Raw genomic sequence first — 12,900 nt, forward strand, 5'->3', positions numbered from 1 at the left:
AAGAGCGTAGCTAGACCTTTTTTTTTAGTGGGAGGGGGTGTAAAGGCCATCGATTATCAACAAAACTGGCCACCGATTACCGACAACTATATAAATGCCAATCCAATGTCTACAAATCGAACCCTATAAATCCGGGGCTGGCCAGGGGCTAAATTATTTGTCCTACGGACTATCAGGCGCATGGCTCTAGGTAATCCTTGTCTGAATTCATTTTGCCCCTCCCGCGCGAAGCTCAGAAGTTTTAAGGTTGAAAAATTTATTAGGGAAAGAAGATTCGTTGTACCGTCCAAGACTCTAAGTAATCCTTGTCTGAATTCATTTCGCCCCTCCCGAGCAAAGCGCGGATACTTTGACAATTCATTAAATTATTAGAGAAAGAGGACGATTCCGCGTTTTACCGTTCCCGACTCCTAATTCTTGTACCGTTCCCGAATCTTAATTCTTATTCTTCTCCTACCGCGAAGCGCAGAAGCTATGACGTTCCATTTAATTACAAGAGAAAGAAAACGATTCGTTGTAGTGTTCTCGACTCTTAATCCTTGTCTGAATTCAGTTTCCCCCCTCCCACGCAAAGCGCGGAAGTTTAGACGTTTCAGTAATTAATTAGGAAATGAAGACGATTCGTTCTACCGTTCTAGACTCTAATTAAAGCTTGTCTGAATTCATTCCGCCTCTCCCGCGGAAAGTGCGGAAGCTTACACATTTCATTAAATTATTACAGAAAGAAGACGATTCGTCGTACCGTTCCTGACTCTTAATTCTTGTTCCGCTCCTCCGCGCGAAGCGCAGAAGCTATGACGTTTCATTTAATTATTAGAGAAAGAAAACCATTCGTTGTAGCGTTCTCGACTCTTAATCCTTGTCTGAATTCGTTTCGGCCCTCCTGCGCGAAGCTCGGAAGTTTTTACGTTTCATTAATTAATTAGGAAAAAAAGACAATTCGTTGTTCCGTTCTAGACTCTCAGTAATCCTTGTCTGAATTAATTTCGCCCTACCCGCGCTTCAGCTTAGACATTTCAATACATTTTTTTTAGAGAAAGAGGTCGTTGTACCGTTCCCGACTCTTAATTCTTGTTTCTCCCCTACCACGCGAATCGGAGACAGTGGCGGATCCAGGGGGTGCCCCCCCCCCCCTGGCGCTCAAGGGGAGAGGGTGCAAATTTTCGAGGGCCAAAAAAAAAACTACCGCTAAGGCGAGGCGTCAAAAATATCGATACCAGCAGGCTGCCGCCTCACGTATTGGCGCATCGAGGCTGCAATTACGGCCGAAGCCTGGCTGGGGCAATTATTTTTCACTTATTAGCCCAGCCGGCTTGCGCCAGGCTGGGATCTGAGGCTTGGTTTCCATTCGAAAGGCGGCAGCCGGCGCATGCTTTTGTTCGGAAACATTATGATGACATCATGAGTTAATTGAGGGTCCTACCGCCAGCGGTAGCCGGCTGAGCTAATTTAAAAAATGCAGCCAGGACGCACAAGTGCAGTTAGCTGCCGCTGGCTGGTATATTTATTTTTGACGCCTCGCCTAAATGCACTTTATGCGATTAAAAAGAGAAAACAATTTTGAAAGAATTTTTGTAATTTGTACTAACAAATTTGTTTCATATTTATTTTTGTTAATGAAATATCATTTTCATATCTGCAAGTTTAAAAATAGTCTGACCGCCTGGCCTTCACCTGGTGGGGCCTTATTTTAGGAGGTTTATTTTTAACCCATTGGCTTTGAGGCGGGGTTCGCCGGATCCCTTGCGGTGTGAGTGGGATGGGCTGGATCGGGGGGGGGGGGGGGTGGAGCGATTTTTATTATGTTCGAGCGTTTCTGTGGAGGGTTAGTGCCTGTGAATGTGCGTGTGTGTATGTATGTGTGTGTGTGTGTGTGTATGCTCTCACCTCAGCATTCTTGTGGGGTTTTATGTGCGCTTCACATACCCCTTGTGAGGCATTTTTACTTTGTGGGGTATTTTTTCAGGACCCCACAGAGTAAAGTCTTTCAAATGACTGTATATTCGGTGTCCTATGCCCTGCGGGGCATTAGAAGTGGTACCCCGTAAATGACTTTTTGTGAGCGTGTGCTAAAACTTGCACACTTTTTTATGGTAACATCGTAAGCACACCGCCGGGTTGTTATCGCCAGGTTGTACATACCCCACTAGTAGGGGACCACAAGGTATATCTGGAACGCACAGAAATACCCCACAATCAGGTGCCCCACAAAGGCCCTGATGTGAGAATGTGCGTACGTGTGTGTGTGTGCGTGGGTGGGTGGGTGGGTGGGTGTGGGTGACTTGAATGGATCTTTAGACAGGAGCTCCACCGCCGACCCTCTTTGCATAGTTGCCCTTTCGGAGAAACCGATGAACACGTCCCACTGGAAACTGGAGCCCTGCACGGGATGAGCGCGTCTTTGCCTTGGTGCGGGCCTTTCCACTCTTTCCTCTGCCAGACATGATGTTTTTGATGTTTTTTTTGCCAGACATGATGGTTGAGAAAGGCCATGTTAAGTCTGTTAAATATTTTATGAACCTCGGTATGAAAGGTAAGAATTTGCTAATGATTATTGATATTTATGATGCGATACCCAGGTTATGGAAGAATGATTCAGGGTTTATACGATTCCTCGTGTTTGATTTGATAAGCTTTAATACTTATTTCCATATTTCTAGTAAAAAATACAGTTTGTGGATGTGTGTTCAAGAACAATTTATGATTATTTTATCAAAGCACTGCAACAAACGTATGATTTGCAGGTAAGGGATGGGCAAAATGATTATAATTTTATAGATAAAGAATTAAAAGAAATATTTGTTAGACCAAAAATTACTATACTCATTAGAAAACAACGAGAATTTCAATTTAAACTATTGCATGGAGCCATATACACTAATGAGCATCTTCATAGATTTGGTTTTGTAGGTGATAATTTATGTTCGTTTTGTAAGCAGGAAATAAAAACATACAAACATTTATTTTTATCTTTATCGTTCAAAGGATATGGCAGGCTTTAATACAACTTTTTGAGTTAGATGAAATTAAAGATTTAGAATGGCGAGATATATTTGTTGGGTTGGTAGGTAGTTCATAATGAATAAAAATGTGTAATACTATCATTTTCATGGTGAAGTATGTTACATTTATGTCAAGATCGGGGGGGGGGGCGAGTACCAACTTTAGAAAAGATGAAAAAAAAATTAAGTATAGGGATGAGGAAAAGAAAATAGGAATTAAAATGGGAAAGCTGGGATCACATTTCTTAAAGTGGAAGCAGCTTTAGATTAATTAAGATTGTTTTCTTCTTCTCCACCGTGAGACTGTAAAAAGGGTAACTCTATTTTGCGGCCTGGATAACTTATTTAGTATATTTTTCTTGAGTTGAGAGTGTTAGCAGACATCCACTGAGTGAGTAGTGTGTGTGTGGGGGGGGGTGGGTGAGTGAGTATGTGTGTGGGTGGGTGAGTATGTTTGTGTGATGGAGGGGGGCAGGGAGGGGGCAGGATTGTTCCAGTAAAATTACCTCCAGATTTGTTTAAGTTTTTTTGTTTGTATATAAGTGAATAACATTTACAATTGACATATTATGTTTAGGTACTTATACGTTTACTTTGTTGCTAAGTTATATATACTGCAAATAACTTTGTGTTTAATTATGTTTATGTAAAAGCATCAATATTGAACACGTTTATTTTATTCAATTGTATGTTATGGTTTGTATTGCACATTTGGAGAAATAAAAAAAAAATTGTTTTTAAAAAAAAGTGTGCCTGTTAAAAGGGTAACTCTATTTGCGGCCTGGATAACTTATTTAGTATATTTGTCTTGAGTTGAGAATGTTAGCAGACATCCACTGAGTGAGTAGTGTGTGTGGGGGGGGGGTGGGTGGGTGAGTATGTGTGTGAGTATGTTTGTGTGATGGAGGCGGGCAGGGAGGGGGCAGGATTGTTCCAGTAAAATTACCTCCAGATTTGTTTAAGTTTTTTTTTATATGATATAAGTGAATAACATTTACAATTGACATATTATGTTTAGGTACTTATACGTTTAAGCAATTTTTCATTTTGACAATGGCATCATGGCGTATTTTTGCGATTAAAGGTGGCATGTCAATTTTTCACATTTTGCATGTATTCTCTATGGGACATGACTTTTTCTCAAAACTGGATTTTACATCCTGTCTTTTGCGAGCAATATCTCCGTCGTTTTAGCTTTGTTTTCGCTGAGTTGTAGCTGAGACAATAAGCTATCACAAGTGTGCCCTTTATTTTTCGATCAGATGCCGATCATGCTCATATCTCACTTGCAAAGTGGGATTTGATAATTACATTTTCCGTTTACGTGTAATCTCTATGGGAAATGTTTTGGGATATCGGTAACGCACTTGTCTTCCGACCTCGAGGTCCCTGGTTCGAGTCCGGGCATCTCCAACAATTTTTTTTCTTCACTTTTTTTTCTTTTTGACCTTTCACTGTACCATCTCCTTTGAATATTAAAACTCGTACAATCGCAAATAATGTAATAAACAACCATATTTACTTTATTATTACACTATTATCACTTGATCCATTATTCTTCATTCATCAGTTCATATCTCAATACATCATCAGGTGGGCTGTATCTAATACAGACCACCTTATAATTTTGTTAAAATTGCCTTTATTATTATTCTTTATTATCAGGTGGGCTGTATCTAATACAGACCACCTTATATTTTTGTTAAAATTGCCTTTATCACGTTTACTTTGTTGCTAAGTTATATATACTGCAAATAAGTTTGTGTTTAAGTTAATTATGTAAAAGCATCAATATTGAACACGTTTATTTTATTCAATTGTATGTAATGGTTTGTATTACACATTTGGAGAAATAAAACAAAATTGTTTTTTTTTAAAAGTGTTTGTGTGTCTGAGGGTGTGTGTGTGGGTGAGAGTGAAGTTGTTGTGTGGCCTTGTTTGGATCGCCCCGCTCCTTGATTCTGCTTGTTCCAGTCTACCCGTTGGTGGTCGGGTGTTTTCGGTGGTTGTCCAGATGGTGTAGATGAGACTTGACATACGGTCGCTCATCTGTATGGATAGGGTTGGGGTCGGAGGTGGTCTGTTGATTCACCTTTTTTGTCTTGGGGGCTTCGTTCTTGAACAATATCTATTTTGTAACGTTTTCAATTTTCTGCCTTTTTAAAATATATTTTGTACCATTGAATCATCGATTGTTGTTGCTTTATTCTGTTTAGAGAATTTGTTTCTATTTATGTGAATTATCTGTAAATATTGTGATTTCTTTTGATTTACCAATAAGAACACACACACACTCACAAATTTAACATATACGTTTGTAAAGAAGAGATTGGAGGAAAGGGAAATGCCCATCACCCCCCCCCCCCGGTAGACCTACACATATACCAAGGACAGACAGTTGCGTTAAATAAATTGCACATGGCACTTGCCTTCTACTAGTTTTGTTCCCAATGCATCTAAATGTACACTCCTGAGTTTTTCAGCTAGAAGTCTCTTGCATTTAGTGTCGTCCCTCTGCTTGCTTCCCCAGGTGCAGATGACTCCAAACAGTGAATTAGGCACATTGTTTAAGTTTTCTGATAAAAACACTTTACTTTGTGCATAGGAGACATCCAGAGCATTGCACAAGATGCAGTAGTATCGTAAAGGAACGTCTTGTACCAATGACTGCATCTCTCTCTCTAAATCCACGCTCCACCCAGCCCTAACAAAAATGGATGAGAAAGAAAGAATATTATGTCAAACTTCCTACTAAAGAAAATTCTGACGAAAACAGGTGATCTGTCGAAAACGACAGACCACCTAATAAATAAATAATAATAAAGAAAATTCTGACGAAAACAATAGGTGATCTGTCGAAACGACAGACCACCTAATAAATAAATAAATAATAAAGAAAGAAAATTCTGACGAAAATAATCGGTGATCTGTCGAAAACGACAAACCACCTAATAAATAAATAAAGAAAGAAAGAAAATTCTGACGAAAACAATAGGTGATCTGTCGAAAACGACAGACCACCTAATAAATAAAGAAAGAAAATTCTGACGAAAACAATAGGTGATCTGTCGAAAACGACAAACCACCTAATAAATTAATAAATAAACTAGACATGTAATACTTGTTTGGAACAAGTATAGGTGGGCTGGTCAACTAAAATTTGAGCCAAAATTGAGCAGAAATAAACGAGATACTGCTTTAAAATTCTTAAAAAACAATATCATATAGATTCATGACGTGAACGAAATTCACCTTCTATAGGCATGACATGCAAATTAAGAAATTTCTGATTTGTGCCCTTTAATCGTTATTTTCACTATGATGACGTCATCAAAATAAAAAATGATGGTATGTGAGCTTGTAGAGAATTGTCTTAGCTACAACATATCGAAATTTGAAAGAAAATCGATCAATATTTAGAGAGATACAATCAATTTTACATAAATATGCTGACGTCATAATATGCAAATTCGTAGATTGAGTTCCAAGGCCATTATGATGATGTCAAGATACACTTAATGGCCAAATGAGATATGATATGATATCTCCAACTCATACTCTATCTAAATATGAACAAAAAATGAGGGTCCCGATGCATTCCAAAGGGCTATAATGGATTTTGTATATTAGATTTGTATATGTAAGAGCTCGCGCGCATGGACATTTATCTTGAATGGACGCTCATCTTGTTATTAATGGTTATAAAGAGATAAATATTGTATCAAATTGTTCGAAAAAATATGAGAAATATCATGGAAGAAAAAAAAATGCGATTCTATGTTGTGTAATGGTGTTACACGCGAAAACGCACGCGCATGCGCGTGTGCACGATTTTTTATAAAATGCTTAAAATGATCTGAAACGTATGCAAACAAAATATCAGACGAGAAAACGCGCGCGCATGTGCGTGGGCGCGATTTTTCATAAAATGCTTAAAATGACCTGAAACGTATGCAAAATAAATTTGAGACGATTTTGAGCATTTTAAACTTTTGCGCACGTACTGACGCGCGGACGTACGCGCACGTGCGCGTTTTTTGACCTGAAATTGACCGGACTGATATTGACCTTAATCATGATAAACATGATTGAAAAATCACTTTGGGTTATGAAGATATGATCAAGAGTTGATTTTTAGAAAATTTCACAAAATGGCGCCTAGATGACGTCATCAGTAAAGGTCAAGGTTGAAAACATAGCCGTGTTTTCTCCATATGCATATACATATGTGTGCCAAATTTCAAGGTATTTGAATAAACCATTTTCAAGTTATCTTGCCTACAAAAAAGTGGGTCGAAATAAGAAAAATAAATAATAATAATAATAATAAAGGCAATTTTAACAAAAGTATAAGGTGGTCTGTATTAGATACAGCCCACCTAATAAATAATAAAGGCAATTTTAACAAAATTATAAGGTGGTCTGTATTAGATACATCCCACCTGATAATAATAATAATAAAGGCAATTTAAACAAAATTATAAGGTGGTCTGTATTGGATACAGCCCACCTAATAAATAAAGAAAGAAAATTCTGACGAAAACAATAGGCGATCTGTCGAAAACGACAGACCACCTAAAAAAAACCAAAATGCAATAAATTATCAATAATTCATTGCATTTTCCCCGGTCCCCAACAGGAAAAAATTCCTCTGTAGGGCCATACATTATGGTTCAAGGCATGCCCACATAGAGGACTTTTTCATGTTGGTAGTCGGGGCAAAATGCAATGAATTATTGATAATTTATTGCATTTGTGGGCCAGGGAGGAACCAAAGTGCGCCAAAACTAAGTTTGGGTGATTTATTTTTTTCATTTTTTTTCTTGCCCAGTTGAAAGGTAATACAAAGAGGAATATCTCAGTGAAATATTTAATTCTGGTATGCACAATAGGGGTATAAATTTACTACTTCAAACAGCAAAATCCTACATATTCACAGTTTTAGTGCAAAAGTGACTTGTTTTATAAATCTTTCAATTCAACATGAAGTTTTTAAGTTATTGATATAATATTGCTCTCACATATTCCTGATAGTTCATTTCGTTGAATGAATGGGTTAAAATTAATAGAAACACAATCTTCTTGTTATATTATAGGGTAATTCACTGAAGAATGGACTAATTATCCATGTTTTTTATAAATCCGATTTCCCTTGCCACATTGCCCCGAAAATGTGGGTTTTTGGGGTCCGCGGCTGAATCATGAAGGATTCGTGGTCATAAATCACGGCGCGAGGGGGCGCGTGACACTTGTTCTGACTCCGCGGACCAAAATAAACACATTTTTCGGGGCAATGTTGCAAGGAATACGGCTCTAACATAATAACGGGCAGAATCGGGCAGCCAAATCTGGTATCAACTTAAAGCCTAGACATCAGAGAAAATGTTGGTAATAAAATTTAAGCGAAAATCCCTGGAAATCTAAACATTTCCTCTGGATTTATAAAAAATAAATCCCCAAACAAGAGTTTTGGCGCACTTTGGTTCCTCCCTGGCCCACTGTGCGACGTACCCTAGCCCCCGCAGCGTACAGTTATGATTCAGTGGCTATGCAATGGCCTCGTTACTGTGAGGCCCCAGAATAAAAACCGTGTCGATCAGCTATAGTGCCCTTTTGTAAAGCATTAATCCTCATTACTGTCAGTTATGACTTGAGGACGTAGGTACCCTAGTTGATTAGCATAGTAGCACGCAAACAAACACTCGCAAATTATTATTCAATAAAATCTGAGAATGTATAATATTATTTAGATCTAGGAATAAATCATTGTCAAAATCATTCCATAAATTGGGGTAAAAATAAATATTTTTTCCTTATGACCAACAGTGTACATTGTGATCTGCAGTTGGGTGATCGACTTATTCACTGGACCACAACACATCTACCTATGAATGTATTTTGCAGGGGCGGTGTTCCCGGGGGACGGGGGACACGTCCCCCCCCCCCCCCCCCCCCTCGGAAAATTTGAAATAGTGTAACAACAAAAAATGTATATATCAAATACTGACTTAAGACGGCAACACACTTTTTGGCTCTGGAGGTCCGAGGAGTGCAGCATTTAGCCTAATAAAATGCAAAAAATGTTACCGCTCCCTCGCATAATTAATATGGTTCAAAATATACAAGTAAATATTGTAGAAAATCTGTATTCCGTTGGTATCACGTAAGCACAGTTTACAGTTTTTGTTCACAAGATTATGAGTTATAGACATAGATCAGTGCTAGAAAAATGAATATACTTCTGAAACAGTGGACAGTCACTTCTATAACCTTCACAACTCTTGTTCACTGTGCTCCCTCGTCCCTCGCATTTCGTCACCCCCTCTCCCTCGGCCATGAAAATAAATCGCCGTCCCTGGTATCGCGAAAACATTTCTTTTGTCAGAAGGAAATTAATAAACTTAATCACACATCAAATAAAGTGTCAAAGTGCTAACGTCATATACGCTCTTCGTTCAGGTTACTGGTTGTAAACGACAAGGCATGTGCATGAGGTTCACCTCAACATCATTGATAATTGGTCAGTTCCTCAAGCAGGCAATTGTTTAATGGAAGTATCAAGTTCTGGAACCGAAACTGATCAGAAGTGGATGTATCCTTTTGGGGGTACTTAGCATGCTAGAAACAAGCTAGAAGTGTTTACTTGTATTTTCGTATAAAATTCAACTTTTTGACTGTGTGCTGTGTACTAAGAAGAATATATAGTACATTTATAAATGCAAAAATAGTCAATTTTGATGAAAAGTGGATGGAGTGAACTTTCATACATGTGTATGCCAATTTAGCTGAAGAAATATAAAGAGACTTACTCTTCACGAGGGCCTGGGTTGAGCTCTACATCACCAGATTTCAAGAGGAGCAATTCGGAGAGAGGAGGAATCTGTCCAGAGATCAAATCTGTCTTTGAATTCAAGGACGGTCCATGACAAGATGATGCGGATTCTTCCATCTGTTTCTATAACAAAAACAGAGTAAAAACAGTGAAAATTTGTTATGATGGAACATATTTCCGTTCACCAGCACATTATCTAATCAGGAAATGCTTGTTATTGTTGTTCATGGGAATATATTTATTTGTTAGTGTACAATCTTTCCATTTCATTCATCATGTATCGATTTTGCTCTGGGACAATGGTCTTTAACTTGACCCTTTCGAGACAGTCATTCCACATGTCGTGGTTTGACTGAATATCCTTTGACCCAGAACCTAATCAATATACCAGATGCATGTATAAAAAAGCAAAAAATGATGTAATGTGTCCATTTTTATTGCACGACCATATTGCGTTTGATAAGATTTTTTTTTAAGGAAAATAATTATTAAAAGCCTCAAATTGGCAACATGTTAAGAGGTTCCAAATCATTGTTTTTCTATCAAATGTCGCCGGCTTCCAACTTCCAGACAAAGTTCCTTGAAATGTACATGTATATTGTTTTGAAAAACATTGAATTACATCTGAAAAATGTAGCAATAAAAGAAGAATATAATTTGCAGAACAACATGCTTCCGAAGTGGGGCGCTCCATTTCCACAGTTTTTACTTTAAAAAAGAAGCATAACTTGCAGCAAATGTATACTTTTTCTTTTGTAATTTAATTAATGATTTTCAAAATGCATTATATAATAATGTATATTGATTTACGTGATTGATTTCTTGTCATAATTCATTATGTCAATTGTTTTGTTGGAAATGAAAATATAACTGAAACTGATTAAGCCCTTAAAAAATTCTTGTCCTGCAAGGGTTGAAATAGTCAAACCTAAGGTACCAAATCTTTGATCTATGTGCTCCTGTACTTCATGCTTACATATTTTTTTCTTCATATCATTTGCAATTTTACAATTACTTAACCCACTGACTACTGACATTTGTTTAATTGCCTATGGCTTTACTATAGGAACTATCTAGATCCAGTAAACTATGGGTTAATATAAAGGGATGATTGAAATAGTACTTGTACCCACCTCTTCATATCTGTCGCTGATGCGGTATTTTCTTGAGATGAACGGAACCACCACCGGACTGCGTTCGACTGCCATGAGAATACTGGTTTCAGTCTGTGACTTCTTGCAGCTCCCCGATGATATATGATGTTCCTTGAGGACTTCATCATCAGTTGCTTCCTTGGTGAAAGTATAAGGTTGAGGATGTTGCTCTTTGCCCACGAAATGAGGTCGTTTGCGACTCTCTTCAGAAAATGGCTCATTTTGTCTGTCAGGTTCATGGCAACAAAGGTCAATTGAAGGAAGATCTTTGCTTGCATACACAGTTGGTTTTAGGAGCTCCACCAGGAGATCATCACATGGTGCAAAGGTTTGGCATACTGTGGTTCCTGAACCAGGTGATGGTAGCTCTTTCACAGAGCCATCTGATTGGGTTTCATGGTCTTTGATGTTAGAAGTCTTTATGATGAGATAAGCATTCAAATCATCAGTTGGAGTCCGAAGGTCTTTCGTGGACGAATTGGAGGATGTGAGTAGCTCCATCACGGAAGCGTCTGACAGACTATGACTCGGTGAAATTGAAAAATCAGACATATGCTGTTCTTCAGAATCACCAACTTGGGTATCATGCTCTATGCTTTCATCATCTGATGTACATGTACGTGCAAGCTGCTCTTCAATATAGTCATTGTCCGGCTGTATTAGCCGTTTAATGTTGGTCTTATTTGGACTAAGTAGACTATCGATTTTGGAATCATTGAATGTGATTAGTTCCTTGACCTTAGAATATTCTGACGTGATTAGATTTATGATGCTAGAATCATTAGGTGTAATGAGATCTTTGATACTGGAAGCATTTAATGAAGTTGAATCTTTTATACTACAATATCTTGGTGTAATTGGATCGCTGATACATGTACTAGAATAATTTGTCGTGAGTAAATCTTGGATTCTAGAATCATCATTTGACTTGACTAGATCTTGAATTCTAGAATCGTCATTTGCCTTGACCAGATTTTTTATTCTAGAATCATTTGTTGAAATTAGCTCTTTGATACCAGAATCGTTTGGTGTGATTATATCTTTGATAGTCGGACCATTCAATGAGTTTAGACTTCTGATGCTACAGTCATTTGGGGTAATGAGTTCTTTGATGCTAGTAGCAGAAGGAGTGAGTATCTCCTTGATATGAGAATCACTTGCTGTTAATAAATCTTGTATGCACTGATCACATGAAGTTAGTAAATCCTTGATATCTGATGAATTTCCTGATGACCGAATGTTCGCAGTTTTATGAGGACATCCCTTGGGATCAGGGCCATCTTGTCTCCTTTTGTCATCCTCCCCAGAATCACCCCTTTTTGCTTCAAGTCTCTCGCAAAGAACCTTCAGTCTTCGAATCCTTTCTTTAAGCAATCTTTCTCTCCTCTCCTTAACCTCATACTCCCTAATCCAATGAACGAATGTTCCAATTCGGACCCTCCACTCACTTAGTGATACAGGCATCTTGGCAAATCGATTGAGTCAGTCAGAAGAACAAGCCACGATCTGGAAGAAAATAATGGTAGGTGAACCTACATTAAGTAATGAAACATACCATTGGTAATGTCCACACTTATACAGTAACACATTTATGGACAATGGTCAAGTGAAAGCGCCATTAAATAACAAGAAAAAAACAGTAGATGATCTGAATTGCCCACATTGTTTCATTTTCAAAACTATCTGGTAAGTTCTATTTTGCTCAAGTACAAACTGGGAAAATATGGTAGAAGTAGTAGTATGAGAAGTGGTTAAGAGTAGTACTTAGTAACTAGTTTATAGAAGTTGTAGTAGAAGCAGTAGTAGTAGTTAATTTTGCCATGCTCACATCGCTGTTTGGATGAAGAATATTGAAGGCTGCCCCAAGCCCCCTGGAGGTAATATACCCCGTTTAACCTACTTTAGATCTCCC

At 38.0% G+C, this 12,900-nt stretch overlaps 1 protein-coding gene and 1 long non-coding RNA gene across 2 annotated transcripts; both read right to left on the reverse strand.

Moving 5' to 3' along the window:
• Positions 1 to 4,499: 4,499 nt before the first annotated feature.
• On the reverse strand, positions 4,500 to 4,742 carry LOC115924782. The gene is made up of 2 exons (XR_004064434.1): positions 4,693 to 4,742; positions 4,500 to 4,620 (listed from the first exon to the last, which is right to left on the reverse strand). It is a non-coding gene; the product is annotated as an uncharacterized LOC115924782 (long non-coding RNA).
• A 5,065-nt stretch (positions 4,743 to 9,807) lies between these two features.
• On the reverse strand, positions 9,808 to 12,513 carry LOC115924703. The gene is made up of 2 exons (XM_030987457.1): positions 10,968 to 12,513; positions 9,808 to 9,957 (listed from the first exon to the last, which is right to left on the reverse strand). The coding sequence occupies exons 1-2, from the start codon at positions 12,450 to 12,452 to the stop codon at positions 9,808 to 9,810; spliced, it is 1,635 nt and encodes a 544-aa protein (XP_030843317.1). The 5' UTR covers positions 12,453 to 12,513.
• Between the last annotated feature and the right edge of the window lie 387 nt (positions 12,514 to 12,900).

Source organism: Strongylocentrotus purpuratus, unplaced genomic scaffold (assembly GCF_000002235.5).
Source record: "Strongylocentrotus purpuratus isolate Spur 01 unplaced genomic scaffold, Spur_5.0 spur5_scaffold_16, whole genome shotgun sequence".
Classification (NCBI taxonomy): Eukaryota; Metazoa; Echinodermata; class Echinoidea; order Camarodonta; family Strongylocentrotidae; genus Strongylocentrotus; species Strongylocentrotus purpuratus.